The 23,196-nt window shown below is 40.1% G+C and overlaps 1 protein-coding gene across 3 annotated transcripts in view; it reads left to right on the top strand.

Annotated features, from left to right (window-relative positions):
- Positions 1–19,025, top strand: part of GJC1 (gap junction protein, gamma 1, 45kDa) — a 31,962-nt gene extending 12,937 nt beyond the window's left edge. For 2 of the 3 annotated variants that reach the window (XM_005863851.2, XM_005863852.2), the window contains 2 exons: positions 12,228–12,303; positions 13,317–19,025. In XM_005863851.2, the coding sequence (XP_005863913.1) occupies positions 13,337–14,527 (1,191 nt within the window). In that variant the 5' untranslated portion in view covers positions 12,228–12,303; positions 13,317–13,336 and the 3' untranslated portion in view covers positions 14,528–19,025. Of the gene's footprint in view, positions 1–11,925; positions 12,125–12,227; positions 12,304–13,316 lie in introns of those variants that run through there. The other variant, XM_014537753.1, reaches the window with a different exon arrangement.
- The last annotated feature ends 4,171 nt before the right edge of the window (positions 19,026–23,196 follow it).

Here is a 23,196-nt window from a genome sequence, read left to right as displayed (position 1 = left end):
CGATCAGCTGCCTCCTGCACAACCCCTACTGGGGATGTGCCCACAACCAAGGTACATGCCCTTGACCGGAATCGAACCTGGGACCCTTCAGTCCCCAGGCCGGCGCTCTATCCACTGAGCCAAACCAGTTAGGGCTGCAGATTTATTATGATAGAGTTTTATCTTTCTGTGTTTTCTCCAAATACAGATAATAAACATAAAACTACCATTATATAGGGCTCTAGAGAAATCTTACAATTTACCTAAAGGTCCTCAGACTCTAGAAGTTGGGGACTACTAGCCTAGGCAATCGCTAATGTTTCTGCAGTTCAACCAACTGAGCCAAACCTCCTGGACTGTCTCAGTTCTCTTATTGAATTGTGCACTCTATTATACTTGAACTTGGGAAAGAAAAGAAGATAGAAAAATATGTTTATGATTTGAACATGGGAGGAAAATTTATATACATAGATTACAAAGCATTCTACTGAATAGATTTATTTTGATTACCAGTTAATTATAGTTACTAGTTCAATGAGAAATTTTAAGCAGGCACATATTCTTATCCCAACAGAAGAACCCTTGATATGAAGAAGAGAAAATGAAGTGGAATGATTAGGACAGGAAGTATGAGTTTTGTAACATTCTCATATGTCAAGTAAACATTTATTTTACTATTTTTTTAAAAATACGTTTATTGCCCTGACCGGTTTGGCTCAGTGGATGGAGCGTCGGCCTGCAGACTGCAGGGTCCCGGGTTCGATTCCGGTCAAGGGCATGTACCTTGGTTGCGGGCACATCCCCAGTAGGGAGTCGTGCAAGAGGCAGCTGATCGATGTTTCTCTCTCATCGATGTTTCTAACTCTATCCCTCTCCCTTCCTCTCTGTAAAAAATCAATAGAATATATATTTTTTTAAAAAAATACGTTTATTGCCCTAACCGTTTGGGTTCAGTGGATACAGCATCAGGCCGAGGACTGAAGGGTCCCAGGTTCAATTCCAGTCAAGGGCATATATCTTGAGATATATATATATCTCAATAACCCCCGGGTTATTGATTTTTTTACAGAGAGAGGAAGGGAGAAAGATAGACAGACAGAAACATCAATGATGAGAGAGAAGCATCGATCAGCTGCCTCCTGCATGCCTCTTATTGGGGATTGAGCCTGCAACCCCGGCATGTGCCCTAACTGGGAATTGAACCGTGACAACCTGATTCATGGGTTGACGCTCAACCAATAAGCCACACCGGCCGGGTGCAAGTAAACATTTAATAGAACTCACTTGTAATGGAGAATGGTAGGTTTTTGGTGGCTGTTTTAATAATCTATTTATCAAATAAAGGTAACTCCTTCCAAAATATTGAATATCAGACACTCAATAACCAGCAGGTAGCAGTGGCAACAATGATATATTTCAAATAAATATTGGTATACTAATTTTCTATGTTGCTTTTGGACCATTCGAGAGTGAGTCTCTAAAGAAATTAGAAGAGCAGCATTATGATAGTAAGTTGCTATATAAGACATCATATCAGGGTACTACTATCTTTTGATATATCCTTACAGATTAAGAATTACCCTCTAGGCTCACCCTTTACATTTTAATCTGGAGTAGAATTTTAAGTTCTGTCTTGGATCCCCTTATGCAAGTGGGTGTAATTGTACCAAAGGTTCTGTGAGATAGTTAACACTTTTCTGTGTTGTATCCATTACTTGGTCGTTATGAATATATGCAAACATTATGAAATTTTTCCCTGGCCTACTTTTAAATTTCTCTCGGGGCTTTTCCTGCATAGTAAAGCTTTGCCAACTCCATTATTACATGTTTTTTGTAGAATATACTAAAAAGCAAATAAAAGAAAAATTGTCCATAAGCCATTGTTAATGTTGAGTATTTCTACTCAGGCATATTATTTTATTGGGTTTTTTGTTTGTTTGTTTTTGTCTTTTTACTATATAAAAGCATTTTCCCGCCGAAACCGGTTTGGCTCAGTGGATGGAGTGTCGGCCTGCGGACTGAAGGGTCCCGGGTTTGATTCCGGTCAAGGGCATGTGCCTGGGTTGCGGGCACATCCCCAGTGGGAGATGTGCAGGAGGCAGCTGATCGATGTTTCTCTCTCATCGATGTTTCTGACTCTCTGTCTCTCTCCCTTCCTCTCTGTAGGAAATCAATAAAATATATTTAAAAAAAAAAAAAAAGCATTTTCCCACAATAATGAACTATTGTTTTTAAAATAAGTCACAAATTGACAGGCTTTATTCAGCTGGTAAGATCTCTAGCTCAATATTATTATTATTACTAGTGGCCCAGTGCATGAATTCCTGCACATTGAAAGGCAATTAATTAGAAATATTTTAATACCGCTATTCGCCCTTTATAATAGAAGTGTCAACCAAATTCACAATCGACAATGACAGATAAAAACACACGCATGCTATTGGCGCCAGTGAGAGCTTTATATGTATTGTGCATGTGTGCATCAATTTAGCCTTTTATAGATATAGAATAAACTTGCTTAATTAGACCTGCTTTCTGATTTAGCTAAACTTTTTCCAGCCCAGTGAAGCACCCCAACTTCTCTTTCAAGTCATTGTCAGCAACACAGCAGTAAATATCAACACGAAGCAGATTATTGTAGATCACACAGGGAGAACAAAGGGTAAAATATTTCACTGCAGCAGTGTTTTACTATATTCTGCACAGTGAGAAAACCTGGAGTCATTTTTCAAGGTCCACCATTTCTTCTTTTCAGTTGGGTCAAGTTTCTAAGCTTTCTAAATCTCCGTTTTCCAGCTAATGAAAATAAAATAGAATTCCACCGCGTTTCCTATCTATCTACTCCAGGACTTCTGTGAGGATCAAATGAGATGAGGCATGGAAAAATGCTTCACAGACATTTGGTTAAAGTGTAAATGTTTCCACCTGGCTATAAAGCAAGTCGTGTTCCTGGGATGAAGAAACTCCAAGGCTAGTTGGTAAGGAGAGGAAGCCGGGTGTTGCTATGTGACATCATTACCTGGAGCCCACAGCCACTGTTTCTGGGCTGAGCTGTGGGCCGCATTTTGTGCCATGGGATCTCGGCAGCATCGGCTGCAATTTGGTGGGCTGTCGCTCAGGCCTGTGTCCCACTTGGGGGAAACTGAGTGTTGCTTTGTCGTCGCCAGGTCTGTGGTGCTATTTTCTCTATAAATGGCCAATGTGCGTCACAGCAGCTCCTGTGTTGAGCATCTGCCCCCTAGTGGTCAGTATGTGTCATAGCAACTGGTCGGACGGTCAGACACTTAGCATATTAGCCTCATATATATAGATTATTTTAAAATATATTTTTATTGATTTCAGAGAGGAAAGGAAAGGGAGGGAGAGAGAGAAACACCAATGATGAGAGAAAATCATTGATCAGCTGCCTCCTGCATGCCCCACACTGGGGATTGAGCCTGCAACCTGGGCATGTGCCCTCACTGGGAATCGAACCATGACTTCCTGGTTCATAGGTCGATGCTCAACCACTTAGCCACTCTAGCCGGGCATTCTCAATATTATTTAAATGTGTGTTTTTTTATTATTATTATTAGTTGTCAACTTAAAAAATAAAGAAGACTACAGGTAGGAGTGTAAGTTGATATAACCCTCTTTGGAAAAGGACTAATTTACTAAAGCTGACATATACATATCCTATGGCTAACTATTCTGCTTCTAGGTATGCTACAGAAATGCATACATAAGTTCACCAGAAGACATATGTGGAATGTTCATAGTAGCATTATTCATACTTGCCCCAAACTGGAAACTGCTCAAATACTATCAACCAGCAGTGAATAGATAAATTGTTATGTATTCACAGAATGGTAATACAGTAAAGCAAATGAATAGACTAGAAACCAGGGCCCAGGCCGGGGAGGAGCCAGCAACCAAGGTACGTGCCCTTGACTGGAATCGAACTTGGGACTCTTCGGTCCGCAGGCCAACGACGCTCTGTCCACTGAGCCAAACCGGCTAGGATAAAAGAGTGTATTTTTTATGATTCCAGTATAAGAGTCTATTCTGTATGATTCCATTTATATAACGTTCAAGAGCAGGTTACACCAGTGGGTCTTAGTGTGGTGTGATACTGTTCCCCAAGGGACATTTGGCAATGTTTACAAATACCTTTGGTGGTTACAACTGGGAAAAGGCTAGGGATGCTGCAAAACATCCTACAGTATATAGGACAGTCTCCCACAAGGAAGAATTATACAAAATGCCAACAGTACCAGAGTTGGCCCTGGGATAAACTATGCTGTTAGAGGTGAGGATGGTGGTTTCTCTTGGGTATGAAGGGGCATGATTGTGGTTCTGAGAGGTTAGTAATATTTTGTTCTTGATTTCAGTGCTGGTTACATGGGCGTGTTCTGATTGAGAAAATTCATTGAGCTGTACACTTATATTTGTGTGCATTTCCGTAGGTATTTTAGACTTTGATTAAAAATTTACCAAAAAATCAGACTTCACATAAAAATCCAGGTTGAAGACTTCTTGGGGAAGATATGACAGTTTGTTAACTCCCACAGCTCTAGCCAGTAACCCCCTTTAGTTGGTGCTTGTGTTCTCCAGGCTCCATTTTCCTGTTCAGTTACATTGTATCACCTCACTGGTATCGAGACATTTAAAAAATGTCTTCAACAGCTTTATTGAGATTTAATTCATACCATACAGTTCGCCTATTTAAAATTTATAATGCAGTATTCCACAAGTTGTGTAGCCCTCACCACAATCTAATTTTATATTTTTGTTCCCCCCAAAAGAGACTTAATACCTATTAGCAGCCATTCCCTATTACTCCCCATCCCTAGTAACCACTAATATACCTTTGATCTCTATATAGTTATAGACATTTGAATTTTGTGATCTTTCTTCTAAAACAAGATTCTAATGGTTGTGTAATATTTCACCATACAGGTTATATCATAAATTACGTAAAATTCTTTTATTGGGCATTTATTTAGGATAAGTTACTAGACATGGAATTACTAATCAAAGGACATGAACATTCTAAAGTTCCTGATAACTATCACCACAATCTTCTAGAAAGATTCTACCAGACCACCCTTGCCATCATTGTATGACACTGCTTTATTTTTGTTGCAAATTTGTTGTTGTGAGCCTAGTCATATTGGAATTATTATACATTTATTTTTATTTTGTCTTAGATATATTTGTTTTCCTAGATGATCATTGTTCAGACAGTTGGTTTGACCTAAGCTTAGTTTGGGACAAGTGTGCCAATACTGTCTTTGTGTGTGTGTTTTTTTTTACATGAAGACAGTACCACTTACAATGTATTGTGAATGAATGCATTATCCCAGGTTCTCCATACTTCTCCAACTGGTTCCTGATGGTACTTAAGTTCAAATAGAGTAACCTTTTGCCAGCACAAATTGACACTTCAACCCACAATAGTGTATTCTGTTTCCTTATTGGTTCATAGAGCCAAGATTTTAAACTACTTTTTCACATTAGGTTTTATAATTTGATTCACAATAAAGTATATTTTATGTTTCTCAAATACTGTCCATAGCTAAGAGCTCTTTTGAAAAACAAGTTGTTTTCATGTTTGTAATACATAAATTACTGTTTGCTAGTTAGCTGCCATAATGCTTTTGCTTAGAAATTGTCACTAGCTAGTTATTAAACATCTATTATCACTCATGCAGAATTAATTTCCACTTAAAATGTTCCACTGAAACAAAACTTCATTGTAAACCCTTTAATTGATTCCTTGTCTCTGCATACAAAGCAGCCTCATTCAGGAGTGTGAGTCACTAGCACCATTCTTAGAGGATTGCTCAGCTCATGATCTGGGAGGCCCAGATAATACTTTAGAATCATGGTGAGTCAATATTGAGACCATAGATTTTCTAGGATGACATTTGGGAAATGCCTTCTTGAAAATTTGACATTTTACTGTTGTTTGATTTCACTGCCATTACTTCGCTTATTTCCATATACATAATCTGTTGGTTGTTTTATGAATTTTATTCTTCTGGAGTGATTTTCATTAAACGTTAATAGAAGGGACCTTAGAAATCATCTAATCTGATATTCCCCACTTATTTCACAAATGAAAAAATGGAAATATTTACTCCTGAAGCACATGTTTAGAATCTTTTGACTCCTAGTTCAGTGCTTGCTCTGTTTGTTTCACAAAATTCAAGGTTAAGAATCCCTTTTTAAAATATTAATTTTAGTTCATCCTTGATTTTGTTATTTAGAAAAGAAATTAAGATTTTAAAATATGGTCTACCTATTGTAGGTTTTAGGTTTGTTTTGTGTTGTGTTTTTTTTTTTTAATTAGAAGAAAATTAAAATTTGGCTCTGACCCATTTGGACTTGGTTGTTGTATTTGCAAAATATTTAGAATAACGCTAATTTTGAAAATTTTAATTTCCTGATTATAGGTTAGTGAGCCTTAAAAATTGACATGGGACAAGTTACGGGAGTCTTTTTAGCTGATCTGAAACTCTTGAGAGTTTTTTTTTTTTTTACATGAGTCTATTAGAGAGACTTTTCCAAACACATATATGAAAGTGATATTTTGGGATTGGAAAAAATGAATCAGATAAACTGGAAAGTAAAACATTTCCCTGAGAGTTACTATGCTATAAAAATATGTTTCAACTTCAACAGATGACTTCAGTTACCTTCCTCTAGTCGTCTGTTGCATAGCATATATAATTGTACATTAAATACCTCTTGAACACAACTGTTGCTTTTAGAAAGTATAAACTTCCTATAAATTACCAGATTGCTTTTTAAAATATATATTTTTTATTGAGTTTTTTTTAAAGAAAGAGGAAGAGAGATAGAAACTTTGATGAGAGATTACATACAATGGATTATTATCCAGCCTTATAAGGAAGCAAATTCTGACACATGCTGCTACAGCCTGGATGAATCTTGAAGACATTATGCTAAGTCGGCCGGAAGACTGGAAGGTCTCTGGTTCAGTTCAGGTCAAGGGCACCTACCTTATTGCAGGCTCAATCCCCAGCCCTGATCTAGGTCAATGCAGGAGACAACCAATCAATGTGTCTCTCTCACATCACTGTTTCTCTTGCTCTCTCTCCTCCTCCCATTCTCTAAAAATCAATGGAAAAAACATTGAGGATTAGCAAAAAGCAGGCAAAATTGTATGATCTTAGGCAAATTTTATAAGCTTTCTGGACCTCATTTATTCAATTTTATAAGGGATCTAATTTGCTGTCACCCAGTAACTCAGTTGGTTAGAACATCATCCTGATATGCCAAGGTGTTACGAGTTTGATCCCCAATCAGGGCACACACACGAGGCAACCAGTGAATGCATAAATAAGTAGAACAACACATCAAGGTTTCTCTCTCAATCTCTCTCTCTCCCTCTGCCTCCCTCCCTCCTTTCCTCTCTCTCTCCCCCCTCCCCCCTTCTTTCCTTCCTCTCTCCCTCTAAAAAAACAAAAAATAAGAATAGGTAAAATGGGTCTAATTATATAATCAATCTCATTAGGTAATCCAAATAATGTGCTTTACATTTAATCTTCAAAAGTCTGATGAGTTCTGTTTTACCAAAAAATGCAGTAAGTTTGACTTGGTTCTGTTGAGGTGTAACTGATAGAAAAACTCTTCAAATATAAAGAATTTTGGAGGGAATTAAGTAATTTATTACCATGTTGATGCCAACTAATTTTTTTAAAATATAGTTTATTGATTTTTTTTTACAGAGAGGAAGGGAGAGGGATAAAGAGTTAGAAACATCGATGAGAGAGAAACATTGATCAGCTGCCTCCTGCACAACCCCTACTGGGGATGTGCCCGCAACCAAGGTACATGCCCTTGACCGGAATCGAACCTGGGTCCCTTCAGTCCGCAGGCTGATGCTCTATCCACTGAGCCAAACCGGTTAGGGCTAATTTTTAAATTCTATTTTCTAGTGGAAGACAAAGCAGATAGTAATTTTAGTTATTTGGAAAATAGACTAAAAATAGCACATTTGGTTTCTGTCCAATAAATGTTATATAAGCAAACATGATTTTCTTCAGTATGTGTTTTGTGTGTGTGTGTGAATCCTTTTGAATGATGGGCTATAGTGAATTGCAGTGTTCTTTATTTTAAAAACCATCCTACTGCCCTGGCCGGTGTGTCTCGGTTGAGCGTTGTCCCGTGCACCAAAAGGTTGCCGGTTCGATTCCAGGTCAGGGCACATACCCCGGTTGCAAATTTGATCCCCAGTAGGGAGCGTGCAGGAGGCAGCTGATAGATGTTTCTCTCTCCCTCTTCCTCCCACCCACTTTCTCCTTCTTTCTCTCTCTAAAATCAATAAAAAAAATTTTAGCCCTAGCTGGTTTTGCTCAGTGGATAGCGCATTGGCTTGCAGACTAGGGTCTCTTGGGTTCGATTCTGGTCAAGGGCACGTGCCCGGGTTGCGGGCTTGATCCCCAGTAGGGGGGTGTGTGCAGGAGGTAGCTGATCAATGATTCTCTCTCATCATTGATGTTTCTATCTCTCCCTTTCTCTTCCTCTCTGAAATCAATAAAAATATATATTTTTAAAAAATTTAAAGCCTTTTTTGAAAAAATAACTTCTCCATCTTTTCATTTATTCAAGCCCGGCCATGTAGCTCAGCGGTTGAGCATTGACTCATGAACCAAGAAGTCACTAGTTCATCCTAGCCGTTCTGGCTCAGTGGATAGAGCCTCGGCCTGCGGACTGAAGGGTCCCAGGTTCAATTCTGGTCAAGGGCACATGCCTGGGTTGTAGGCTCCATCCCCAGCAGGGGGCATGCAGGAGGCAGCCAATCCATGATTCTCTCTCATCATTGAAGTTTCTCTCTCTCCCTCTCCCTTCCTCTCTCTAAAAAATCAATAAAAACATTAAAAAAATGTTTAAGAAAGAAATTGATATGGCTATATAAAAATAATAAAATTTGACGGAAGACAATAAAATGAGGTGTTTATGTTAAATGTCAAATGGTTAATGTCTCTACTATATTAAGACTACATTTTGCAGATAAATGGGCAAAAGGATAGAACTAGTCCTCAAAGGGGGCAATATGGAGGATGTGTATCTTGCTGTATTGAAAACATACACATTTCTGTAATTTTGCACCCAGTACAGTAGCATATCAGACTGCTGATGAGGTTGAGGTGAAGTTGTCATCATTTGTTGCCAGGCATCATAAATTGCTAGGACGTCAAATAACAGTACAAAGCAAGAACCATGCAGGTTTACATTTCTTGGGCCTAATAATACCACTTCCTAGAATTTGTAGATAAATCCAACCAAAGCTTAAAGGATACATTCAAGAAGATACTAAGTGTAAAAGCACATATAAATCAGCTGGGGCTTTCCTAAACATCTGAGTGTTTGGCACTCATTCCCCCATCTCTCACCAGCACCTGTCACATGTTCCCGCATCGTTTTCCATTCATAGATGGAGTAGGGAAGTGGTTTTTATTTTTCATGAGAGCAATTTGCAGGTTAATTGCTTGCTCTTCTCTCCCTGCTCTATAACAAGTCTGTTTGGAAGCCAGAGAAGACTATGTCCTGAATCTTAGGTCTCTGATAGCAGAGCAAAAAAGGAAAGGTTTGGTATTAGTGGAGCAAGAACACAAGGAGACCACACAGTTCTGCTTAGAAATGTTAATTCCAGAACCCACCGTTCTCATTCCATTTCCCCCCATTTCTCCTACCCTCCTCCTCTCACCTCCTCCCATCCTATTGGAACATATACTCTGTGATACTTAAACCATTTTCTTAATGCTTGCAAGGAGAGGAAAGGGAAGAGTATCAAAGAAAAACCCACTAACTCCACAGTAGATAGAAACAGTGGTGATGCTGCCATTGAGTTTAGGAAACCCATGGTTATTTTAGAAAGTTGTCCACTCCCATTTTATGCTAGAGCTGAGTTACTAAGTACATCATTTATGCTCAAGATCTGGATAATAGGGTGCTATGGCACTGATGAATGCCATGGAAAATCAGGGTCTGAGATTTCAGCATTTTCTAGGCCTACAGCATAACGTATTCAATGTGTACTGTGGGGTGTGTTTAAATAGCTGCTTTATAACTTATATAAACCTTGAAGAGCTTATCACCAATTTCTCCTTCCCTCCCCAATGTTAGATTATTGTATGAGATGCTGAACTCTTTTTTTTTTTTTTTAAATCCTCACCCAAGGATATGTTTTCATTGATTTTTAGAGAGAGTGGAAGACAGAGGTAAAGACAGAGAGAAATATTGATGTGAGAGAAACACAATTGGTTGCCTCCTGCATGCGCCCCAGCCAGGGCCTGGGCCAGGTAGGAGCCTGCAACCAAGGTACATGCCCTTCACCGGAATTGAACTTGGGACCCTTTGGTCCACAGGCCAGTGCTCTATCCACTGAGCAAACTGGCTAAGGCCAATGCTGAACCCTTGAAATTCTTTCATAGCAATAATTATTTTAAAAGATACTTTGTATGGATGGAAGTATAGAGGAGGAGTTTTCTAAGCAAGTAACAATTGCTCTTTCATGATCTTGGCATATTGGAACAAATAGAATTTGTTAATTATTGATTTTTTTAGGCTCAGGAAATGCTTTAGATGTGGTGTTTGGGGGAAATCTGAGTCTGAACTTGTGAGTGTGAATAATTATGGAGAAACCTAATTTACGTCACCATTTGATGGTTGCATATTATTTACTTTCTGCTTTGTGGTTTTATAGTTTATGTATTCAGTAAGAGGAGAAGTGGCGAACTCAGATATCAGGGCTGAAAATGGGAGTGGTACTTGAAGTCCTTGTTAGGGTCGCCAAAGGAAGTATGCACAAGGCCGAGAGGTAAAGATTTATTAGGTCATGTTTTGAGACCAAATGGGCTGAGCCCCCATGACACCAGCACCCAGGGATGGGGAGTCAGAGGTTTTAAAGGACTGTGGGCAGGCTTTTTCGGGGAACTCTGTGGATGGGCCCAAATCCTGGGAAAGTCCAGAGGGGAAAGATCATGGTTTTAGCAAGTGGAATGTGGTCTAAGCAAAAGGGAATGTTGGTTGTGAAGTGGTCTAAAGGTCAGTTCCCAGGGGAGGCGGGTATCTATTCAATTATTTGATCAGACCTAACAATCCCATGATGAGATCTTTGTGTGGTCAGATTTTGTATTAAATCTTGATACTTACATGTTAGGTGCCTACACTTCTTTTTCTCTTTTTCACTGGTCTTTTGAAAATTGTTCTGAGGGATTTTTTTCCTGTATTTAATACCCCCCCCCAAAAAAAATATTTTTAATCTATGAACATGATACCCAGGAATTGTTTAAATTTCATTTATTAAATTAATAAATGAACAAAGTTGGCACCTAATGGATGAATCTTGGCCATAGCTATTCAAACTTGGCAGAACTTGATAATTAGCAAAAATTTGTCTTGGATTTTTGTTTGTTTCATTTTTTGTTAATCTTTACCAGGGGATATTTTTTTCTGTTGATTTTTAGAGAGGAAGGGAGGAAGGAGGGGACAGAGAGAAAAACATGGATGTGGGGGAGAGACATTGATTGGTTGCCTTCTGCCTGTGGCCCCAATTGGGGCCAAGAATCAAACATACAGCCCAGGTATGTGCCCTTGACTGAGAATCAAACCCAAGACCATTCTGTGTGTGATGCTCTAACCACTGAGCCATGTGGGTCAGGGCTTGGGGTTTTTGTTGTTTTTTACCACAATACAGATGTGGCTGTTTTCTAGCAGTTGAATCTGTAAATCACCTTCTGTGGGACAAGTGTGTCCCAGTGACTGAGAGCCAGCTGTTGGGTGTTTTAACTAAACAGCTGGCTCCTAGTGGGCAGCTCAAGTCCCAGTGAGAAGTATTGACTGCTCCAGGCTAGAGCAGGAATAGAGCATGCAGGGAGGATTTTCGCAAGGCCTTTAGCGACCAGTTTAAATTGGTTGAGATTTTTCTGCCTTGGTTTTTTCCTATAGGTGCCCAAGTTCTACTTCAGTTTTTCATGAATGACTCATCTTCCTGTCATATTTTCTTAGACTGCAATGACTTAAGACTCTTGGGGTCAATACTATGAAGTTCATCCTACTACATCTATTGGGAGGAGAAAGCAGTAATATTCAAACTCAAGCTTGTTTCCAACTCATGCTGATTGATTCCTGAGTGATTATTTCTTCCTGAAAATGACATTTTAGTGATTCATTGTTTTCTGTGGGAGGAAGCTTTTGACCTTTTTATTTTTTTTCTTTTTTTTTCCCCTTTCCAGAGGGAGTCTGGACAAGTTGTAAGCAAGACATCATTTCTGTAAGAAAATTTTGGATAACAGAAGTTCTGGATAAAAGGTAAAGTGTATTTAAACTTCTTTGATGATGTTGATAATCACCTATAATCTGCAGAAGTAAACGGAGAGGGAAGAAGAGAAGGAGGAAAGCTAGGTGTACTTAGTGTCAGGGGTAGCATTAGGAATTTTATATGCATTATCCTTTTTAGATGGTTTTTACCGGGATTCTAGACATAGTTCTAAGAATCTCAAAATAAAACTATCCTTCAAAATGCTGTTTTAAATGGATTTGCTTATTGGTTGGATGTAATGTCCTCACAATTCACTCTGCACACATTTTCACCATAAACATAATACAGAAACATAATACAGGATCTTAGCTAGGGAGTGTGTTCCTAATTTCTTTCTGTCTTATATTGGTTCTTTTTTTTTTTTTTATATATATTTTTTATTGATTTTTTACAGAGAGGAAGGGAGAGGGATAGAGAGTTAGAAACATCAATCAGCTGCCTCCTGCACACTCCCTACTGGGTATGTGCCCGCAACCAAGGTACATGCCCTTGACCGAAATCGAACCTGGGACCCTTGAGTCTGCAGGCCGACGCTCTATCCATTGAGCCAAACCGGTTAGGGCATTATATTGGTTCTTGATCATTGCCAGTTATTTGCAGCCATACCATCTTTTAAATTATTTTTAATACTTTGTCACCAGGTCTTATCATACCTGGACCAAATAGTTTATTTCTTGCCTATATTTCATAAAGTTCTGAAGGCCTCTGTCTGAGAAATACATCTGAAATTATAGCTATAATTTTACCTTTTAAACTAGGGAAGATGAAAGCAAACCAGACTTTTAGTTTGGTGGCACAAACAAGTGCTCATAGTCTGAGGTGAATTGCCCTACCTGAGGGTAGTAGAATGAGATGCTATTTATTTTAACCATCATTCTAGTGTGAGCCTTGAAGTTAGATTTCAAGTATGTAGAAAAGTAGTTCCTAGAGATTTCAGTAAAAATTTAAATTAAGATTTTAATATTTGCTGATTTTTCCTTTGGTATTTTTCCGTTTTTATCAGGGCAAACCAGTTCAATCACCATGAGTTGGAGCTTCCTGACTCGCCTGCTAGAGGAGATCCACAACCATTCCACGTTTGTGGGGAAGATCTGGCTCACGGTCTTGATCGTCTTCCGGATTGTCCTTACAGCTGTAGGAGGAGAGTCCATCTATTACGACGAGCAGAGCAAATTTGTGTGCAACACAGAGCAGCCAGGCTGCGAGAATGTCTGCTATGATGCCTTTGCACCCCTCTCCCATGTGCGCTTCTGGGTATTCCAGATCATCTTGGTGGCAACTCCCTCAGTGATGTACCTGGGCTACGCCATTCATAAGATTGCCAAAATGGAGCATGGCGAAGCGGACAAGAAGGCTGCTCGGAGCAAACCCTATGCAATGCGCTGGAAACAGCATCGGGCTCTGGAAGAAACAGAAGAGGACCATGAAGAGGATCCCATGATGTATCCAGAAGTCGAATTAGAAAGTGAAAAAGAAAATAAAGAGCAAAACCAGCCTAAACCCAAGCATGATGGCCGACGGCGGATCCGGGAGGACGGTCTCATGAAAATCTATGTGCTGCAGTTGCTGGCAAGGACCGTGTTTGAGGTGGGTTTTCTGATAGGGCAGTATTTTCTGTATGGCTTCCAAGTCCACCCATCTTATGTGTGTAGTAGAATTCCTTGCCCTCATAAGATAGACTGCTTTATTTCTAGACCCACTGAAAAGACCATCTTCCTTCTGATAATGTATGGTGTTACAGGCCTTTGCCTGTTGCTTAACATTTGGGAGATGCTTCATTTAGGCTTTGGGACAATTCGAGACTCACTAAACAGTAAAAGGAGAGAACTGGAAGACCCGGGTGTTTATAATTATCCTTTCACTTGGAATACACCATCTGCTCCCCCTGGCTATAACATTGCCGTCAAACCAGATCAAATTCAGTACACCGAGCTGTCTAATGCTAAGATCGCCTACAAGCAGAACAAGGCCAACATCGCCCAGGAACAACAGTACGGCAGCCACGAGGAGCACCTCCCCGCTGACCTGGAGACGCTGCAGCGGGAGATCAGGATGGCTCAGGAGCGCTTGGATCTAGCAATCCAGGCCTACAATCACCAAAACAACCCCCCTGCTCCCCGGGAGAAAAAAGCCAAAGTGGGGTCTAAAGCTGGGTCCAACAAAAGCAGTACGAGTAGCAAATCAGGGAATGGGAAGACCTCCGTCTGGATTTAATCTTGGCTGGGCTTAAAACTTGTGCTCTTCATAGTTTATGGTAAGCAGCGGCTCACTGAATAATGACTTCCATTGAGTAAACATTTGGCTCTGGTTATCTTCAGGGATGCTGTTGGCTTGTGATCCAAGCTCAGGGGACTCTGAAGGCGGGGCTGGGACAGAGGAAAAGGAAGGGAAACATAGTGTTCCTGGGCACATGTTCCAGCAATAATACAGTTGTAGACTTTACATTTGTGTCTTCCAGATCTGGAAAAGAACAGATATATTTAAATCATTCTTGTTGAACAATTTTTGTATGTACAGTATTATGGAACTTTTTCTTTTTTTTAGTATGCGAACTTTTTTTTTGTACTTGTACATTGGACCACTGTAGTTATACTTTTATATTAAAGGGGGAAAATCCTAAGGTAATGCCTATTAGGCTAGTGTTATTACTTTGTTCAGCATATTCTACCCTGAGTTTAATGTTTTTTAATAGATGCTACACCTAATAAAAGTGCCTCTCGTGATGCAGGGATAATTTCAAATATATGAGGAGGAGGAGGAGGAGGAATCAGTTTTCAGTCTTAGAAAGAACGTCCACAGTAGAAGGAGGTTGAGATCTTAACTTGAGAAATCTTTGAATCTCATTCATGTGCCCAGAGTTGTATCTGTCTTTGAAAACCTATTTGTATTTTCAAAGGAGATAAATGATTCACTGCAGGATTCCTTTAAATATCAAGCATTGCCAGCATATGCTTTGATGTATATATCATTTAAGTTCTTTCAAAAGGCTGGTACTCCCAGTTCTGTAGCCGTGTGGAGACTGTCAAGAGTTACTGAGATTCCTCTACCACAACGCAAACCCACGCCTGGAAAATGAGCTCTAACAGGATGTTTAGTTGTGGACCTGTTTGATTTGCCTTAAATCTCTATCCAGAAACCTGCCTCTCTCTAGTTTAAGAAACCAGTGGTGGATATTTTCTTTATATGTTAACATTAGAAATACAAAAATTCCCTTGTAAGCTGAGAATACTCAAAGCTCCTTGTGCTGCATATGGTGGCAGGCCTAAATCCAGATTCCTTATCTTTTATAATTTACCATGGAACTTTTATAATTTGCATACTTCTGCCAATGTCGTTTTCTGCCTGGAAGACCAGTCAGACCGGGGATTTTATCTGTAAATAGATCTAAAGAGAATTCCAGTATTTATTCCCTGCAGATATATCTGTAGGCATATTAATTTGTCAGTGACAAACATTAATGTCATGTAACACTCATATTTTGCAGTATTTTATTGCCATTTTCAACCTTGTATTATATTGGAGAGCTTTGCTCTCCTGTCAGGTTCACATCGTTTGTCTTATAGTTGATGAGCTTCTGAGTAAGAGCTTGTTAAAGATTTAAAGGAAGGGACTTTTGCTTCACTATGGAAATTTCTTTTTGGATATCTCACTCTTTTCCAACAGGAAGCTGTCATAAGCCACCTCTGACTTTGAAATTCTAAAAGTATTATTTTTTTATGTCAATTTTGAAATGAGAATCCTAAAACAGCATCTTGGTGCTGTTCTTTTCTTTTTTCTTTGTTGGTCTCCATTGCATTTCTCCCACTCCTACCCCCAAACAAAAGAAACTCAGTAGAAAATTTAAGCTTATTTTCTAGCCATGCATTTACCTTTATTTTGCGCACACACACACACACACACACACACACACGTATTAATAATTTTGACTTAGAGAAGTTCCTCGGATCTCTAAACATCTTAAGCACAAAGTAAGTTCAGGTGAGACTGAAGGGGAAATTTCAGAAAATTATACATGTATGTATCCTGGATAATTAATAGACGTGCAATTTCCTTCAAACTAAATGTATAATAAGGAAATTAAAATAACTACAAAAGCAGGCAAGATGGTAAATACCTAAGCCTAGCTAAGATAAGGAACTATCAATGAACTCTTACGTTACTAGAGCTTCATGCAGATGTCGTAATTGAAGGACGGAAAATGCACACACACTCACATCTGTCTCTTCAGAGCCTGAAGAACAGCATGGCATTGCCAGCAAAAAGGTTTGAAAGTGAGGAGAGGGAGGGAGTCAGGCGGAAATGCCAGGCCGACTTTTGGCGCCAGAAGTATCCATTGTTCCTACAATTGGTGCCCCTGGCGTTTCTCTTGGCTTGTTCTGGTGAGAATGTTACCTTTTGTGTCTGGATAATTCTTCACCTTCTTAAAGTATGTAGAGAAGTATTCACATGTGCATACACATTTAAAAACCCATATTTATTCTGTCACTAAAGTTTTAATTGGGACATGGGTTTCTCAACTCTCCCTTCTTTCTTAGTATATTTCTTTCGGCCTTTGAACATAAGAGTTTGCCAAAGCCATTTCCCCTAATGACTTCTGTGAACCCACATTAAGAAAATGGCCCTGTCAGTGTCTAGGTTAATCCATTGATTTGGTCTACAGTGAATCTATAAAAGTATCATTCCAGCTATTGTCCTAGAACTTGCAGGTATTTGTATGAAAAGTGTGTCAGCATTTTTTCTTGTCAGAATCATATTCCTTTGAATTGCCGTGTAAGACATGCTCTGTCATAGGATATTTGCTTCTCTAGATAGAAGTTGAGTGTTTAGTTCTTCACTTCTGAGAATCAGGATACAATCATGTTTATATACCTCAGCATACTGTTGGGTTTATTTAGATGTGGTGTGTCCTTTGCTGTCTTCCTTAAAATCTGTTATCCAGAGAGATTTGTAAAAGGAACAGGCTTTTTTTCTTAGTTTAAATTTGAGGGATAATTCGGTAACATTTTCTCCTAAAGAAATGTTAATGTTCATTTTGTGGTTTCGAGTTTGCTTGATGACTTAGTTTTGCCTGTTTCGATATTTCATTTAAAACCACAAGTGTGTTCTCATTCAAAGTCAGTTTTTCTGGGGATTTTCCTTGACTAATGTCTAATGTCTGTAGAATTACTTTGATAAAAATGAACTTTGTCATCTAAAATGTTTCTGGAGGTTAGGACTACTAATAGTCTTTTAAAAGGACACCTATATCTTTAAAGAGAAAAAAAAAATCATCAGGTACCTTAATTATGTCATTTCTTCTTGGTATGAAATGAGGCAGTTCATTTTACTTTTCCAAGTTTCAGGAACCACTTTCCTTTCAAAAGTGTTATGAAGTAGTTGGACCGAGCCTGTGGTAAAGGTATCAGAAGACCAACTATTGTTATTGGTTATTTATCTGAACTTAAAGCTTAAAAAAAAATTGAAAAGAACTGTGATGGTAGTAAGATGTCCTTCAGTGCTCTTTATCACAGGAATCGGTGAGGGCTTAAAATATTTGCTCTAGGCAGTTTATACCAAGAATGGAAGTAAATGTTATTCCCATTAGTTATACCTATGCTTTACCCTTAAGCTTATGAATATCCATCTTTATGCTTCCTGTCTCATTTAGGGGATAGTATACTTCTAAAAATAATACCTATAGTTTATGATGAATTTTAGCCAGCCAGCTTTCAGTAAAAGGCAAATACGTTTTACTTGAACTTACTTTAAGTAACACCTTTCTATAAAGGAAAGGTGTTTCCTGACTGAAGAAAAGTACCTGAAGTCAAAGATATCCAGTTGCTGGTCATTTTAATAGGAAGGTTCCCAGTACTAGGTGATCTTTATAGAATCATGTAATCTCATGAAGAGTCTTTCCACCTGAAAATAATAACGCCCCGCACCTATACAGTACAGAGTTTGGAAACAAATTGCAACTCACCTATAAATCATACGTCTGTAATAATTCACAGTCACCATCAAGTATTAGAATCATTAGGTTGAATTGCATACTTTTCACTCATTCTGGCCACACATCATGGAGAGTTTAAAAGATTTTACATGTTGTCGCGAATGCAATTGTGTTTTGAATAATGTTAAGTCAGTTTGCGTTGTGCACATTTCATATTAATAACCATACTTTCTAAAGAAGCAATCCATAATATTCCAAAATCCAGGAGTTCAAACAATAGGAAGTCCTCTTCCCAAGCAAAATCTCTACAGAAATAAAGGAAGTAAGAGTTGTGCATTTTGGGGTTGGCTTGTTGAATCAGCAAAAACATTTGGCTATCTATGCTTCCAAGATTGGAAATCTTTTTCTTTATTGTACTCTCAATTGTGTTTTCTTTAATAAATCTCTTACAGAAGTCTCTACCTCAGGCACTAAGTGTCAGCTATGGTTAGGGTATTGATACTGAAAAACTTAGCTAGGACTTCCAACTTTTTAAGATAACTTAAATGTAAACAACTGTTAACCAGCAATCTCATATCATGTGGCATGCAGTTTGGATATTGTATGAACAGCTAAGGATTACCCATTCTAGTGCCAAAGATCACTTGTTGCTAATTTTGTTTTGTACAGTTGATGTAAAACTTTATGGTTGGGGACAGACTCTGTGCTCAGGGCCTTGTCTCTAGAAAGATTTCTTTCAGTCCCAAATGTTTTGTCCGTTCCAAATACAGTTTAGAAGATTCACTTGTGGTCTGTGCATCTTTTCCCAAACCTGAAAACTCAGCTGCCAGGAAATGCCATATTGAGGATATTGCCCCATTCTTTGTATACAATAGTACTCGAGAGCTTAATGGTTTACACAGAAAACATGATACAAAAGTCTGTTCTCCTACATCCACCTGTAAGTCGATCTCAGTGGGAATGCATGAGCAGGAAGCATTCCCAGTAGAGGTTTGAGCTCAAGAGATGCCTTTTTTCACAGCTGGTTAGCACCCCGCTGGGATTGCTGTGGCCGAAGGGGTCTGTGTATTTGTGGCATCATGATGAGGGTAGGTGGCCTTGTGTGCGAGGAGGTCCAGGCACAGAAACACGCCCTGTCTCTGGCTCCCTTGGTTTCTCAGGGCCTTTTCTCCGAGAGGAGTGCCTACTGGGAGGGATGCTCCCCGCAGACATAGACCAGTCTTGGTAAACCTAATGTACCTCCTGAGAAGAGAATGTGGGAGAGGTCGGATTTATTGCAGTAACGTCCTCTGTTCCCCCGGATACAGAATGGCTGGTAGTTTACGCATGGAGCCCACCCTCAGCAGCACAGACTGTAAACTCGTTAGCCAGCCGTGTTTGGTAATACGTACATTCTGAGCTGCTTGGAAACTTGGAGCAGTTAGTCACTGCTAGTTTTGAAAGTGCATTTTTGGGTCAGATTTACCATCAGAACAGAGACTCATACCTGGAAAAGGTGTTGGCATCAAAGCTAAAACGTGTTTGCTACATAGGATTTAAAACACTATTTCTAAGTTTTAAGGGCTTATGTTAATACACAATACTTTTAGGGTCTGCCTCCTTCAGTTATCTCAGATTGGAAGCATGTTACATAGGGGCATGAGGAATAGGGACATGGAGGCGGAGCTGAGAGCAGAGCCCAGGTCTGCACAGTGATCGCCCAGGGCTCAGTCCAGCATGCTTTGCTCTTTTCCTAGTGTGTGTGCAGAGCAGCTGTCTGGGGCTTCCTCACGGAGGGAGGGTGGTTCTCTGCTGGGTGGACCTTGCTGGGCTACAGCGTTTTTTCCTGAATGTGACTGTTGGACCACCTGTGTAAGAAGTAACAGGAATGCTGATTAAAATGTAGGTTCCTTGGACCCATCTCAGACCTACATAATCAAGATTAATAAGTTCTCTAGATGATTAAAATCCCTTTTTAGTGTATAGTTGAGTAACCATCACTGGAAGATAGTAATTGCATTACCCAAAAATTATCTTCCATTAAGGTTTGCGAATAAAAGGGGGATAGGGCCCGACCGACGTGGCTCGGTGCTTGAGTGTCCACCTGTGAACCAGGAGGTCATGGGTTGGATTCCCAGTCAGGGCACATGCCCGGGTTGTGCACTCGATCCCCAGTATGGGTGTGCATGAGGCAGCCAATCAATGATTCTCATCACTGATGTTTTTATCTTTCTCTCCCTCTCCCTTCCTCTCTGAAATCAATAAAAGTATTTTTTTAAAAGCGGGGAGAGGTATTAAGGGACGATGACATGGCAACAAGCATTTGTCACCAGTTGGTTTTCTCTCCTGGCCCGCTCGATCCTGAGGAAATGGTGCGTTTCCGTGCCCTGTCCTTGACGTGCTGTGCCTGCTTTAAACTAGATTCGGGCGGGGATGTGAAAGAATCTAAGGAAGCCCACTGGTGCCTCGAGGAAAAGCTGTCCGGGTTCCCTCTTCACCCTCGGCTGAACCTCCCGCAAGCATCCTTGTCTGCTCTGCTCCCGGGGCCAGCACAGAGGGCATGGCTGGCTGGCAGCCTTACACTCCAGGCAGAGCAGAACCAAGCAACTGTTCATAACCGGTTTCCGTGCGTACATAACCAGTGACCTGAATGGGACCTGACCGTGGGGAAATGGCACAGAACCGGATCGCTTTTTACATTTTATTTTTAGTTTCTGTAGTCCTGTGGAAGCGAAATTTTACCTTCACTCTGGGAACACTGGGAAAGACTGAAAGGCAGCTCCTTTGGCCTGGCTCTTTTATTTTTAAACCCTCACTCAAGGACTTTTTTTTCCCATTGATTTTTAGAGCAAGTGGAAGGGAGAGAGAGAGAGATTGATGCGAGTGAGACACATCAATTAGTTGCCTCCATGAGCCTGGACCAGGGCGGGGATTGAACCTATAACCCAGGAACATGCCCTTGACCAGGAATCAAACCTGAGGACCTTTGGTGTGCAGGCTGATACTCTCACCACAGAAACGCCAGCCAGGGCATGGCCCTTTTTTCTTTGAAAGCATGTGGCAGCTGTGGCTTCTGCCCAGCAGGCAGAGGCATGCCAGTGGTTCTCAACCTTCTGGCCCTTTAAATACAGTTCCTCATGTTGTGACCCAACCATAAAATTATCTTCGTTGCTACTTCATAACTGTAACGTTGCTACTGTTATGAATCGTCATGTAAATATCTGATATGCAGGATGGTCTTAGGCGACCCCTGTGAAAGGGTCGTTCGACCGCCAAAGGGATCGCGACCCACAGGTTGAGAACCGCTGTAGACCCTGTACCCCGGTGCTTCTGAGAGCAGTGACAGGCCTCCTTAAGGCAACTTCAATGGCAAAGCCCTGGGAACAAGGTAAGTGCAAATTGTCGACGGATTGCTTGCTTCACATTCAGAGAGGGACATGGTCATGGATGAGGATCTGCAGCGTTGGAACCAGTCGTGATTATAGACCTGCTTGCGATGTGGCTGTTTAGTTCCAGTGGTTTGCTTCTGGGGGCTTGTTGACTTAAAAGAGACAATGTGGGGTATGTGGCCATTCGAGCCAGCTCTTCGGAGTAGTGGGCTAAGATTCTGGGAAATTGCTAGGAGGAAGGATAGATACAAGGTAAGGGCATGTGGGGGAGGGTTTGGGGGGTGGTGGTGGTGTGGTGGGGTGGTGTTTCTGTGCGGTAAGTGGGAATGTGGAATGCCATAGCACAGCGAGGCACTGCTGGAGAAGGTTGTGAATAGGTCAGCAAAGGGTGGCCTGGAATAGGTGTCCTGGGCAGGAGCCCGTTACCCTTGACTTGGGGTCGCCAGATAAGATACAGGCTGCCTGGTTACATTGGAATCTCAGATCAACAGTGAATGATTTTTATATATTGTGTGGAACATACTAATATTTTTAAAAAATTGTTGTTTATCCAAAATTCACATTTAACTGAGTGTCCTGTATTTTTATTTGCTATAACTGGCAACCCTGGCTTGGACCGTGTGGCTCAGTTGGTTGAGCGTCGTCCCAGGCACCAAGAGGTCGCAGGTTTGATTCCTGGTCAGGGCACATGCCTGTGTTTCGGGCTCGATCCCCGGTTGGGGGTGTGCTGGAGGCAGCTGACCAATGTTTCTTTCTCATCATTGATGTTTTTCTCTCTCCCACTCTGGGTAAATGTTGTCTTTTTAAGGGAAGGTTTTTGTTCTCTTTTTAAAAATTTTTTATTTAATGATTTTAAAGGGAGATAAAGAGAAACATTGACCTGTTCTACCTATTCATGTACCCATCAGTTGACTCCTGCAAGTGCCCTGACCAGGGATTGAATCCACAACGTTGACATGTTGGGATGATGCTCCAACCAATTGAGCTACCTGGCCAGGGCTGTATTTTTTTTTTTAATCACAATTTAAAAATAATAAACTTAGTAAAATAAAATAACAAAAGAATTTTGATCAATACTAAAGGATATAAAAAAGTGAAAGTCCTCCTCATATTCCTTTCTATTCCCACTCCTCAGAGATAATCACGGTTTAACATTTCTTTCCAGAAGCATTTATGCACATACAAGCGTATACATGTGTCTGTTCTTTGCTTAGCAAATATTTATTCAACAATTAAATTACCTTTAGTAATAGCAGGCTACCGGACCCCAAATCCAAAATTACAGGCACCAAAAGTAGAGAACTTACTTACATTTAACTTTCTTTAGTAGGAACACAGAAATTGGACAGGAACGTCTACTGCTAGTATTCATGAAGTAACTGTCCATAAACAGAGCTTACGCACCATAACACAGACTACGTAAAATGAAATGTGAGCGCTCTACAGCTTTTTCTAAGTTCTTAAAATTACGGGGAATAATTTACAGACAATGTGCCCTTTTTCAGGGTGTCATTCAATGACTTTGGTGTCTTTTTTAAACACAATTATCATTGCCTGCTGTTTTTCTGGTTATTCTATTTTAATGA

This window comes from Myotis brandtii, unplaced genomic scaffold (assembly GCF_000412655.1).
Source record: "Myotis brandtii unplaced genomic scaffold, ASM41265v1 scaffold1814, whole genome shotgun sequence".
Lineage (NCBI taxonomy): Eukaryota > Metazoa > Chordata > Mammalia > Chiroptera > Vespertilionidae > Myotis > Myotis brandtii.
The sequence above is the reverse complement of the archived record's forward strand: the minus strand, read 5'-3'. Positions and strand labels throughout refer to the sequence as shown.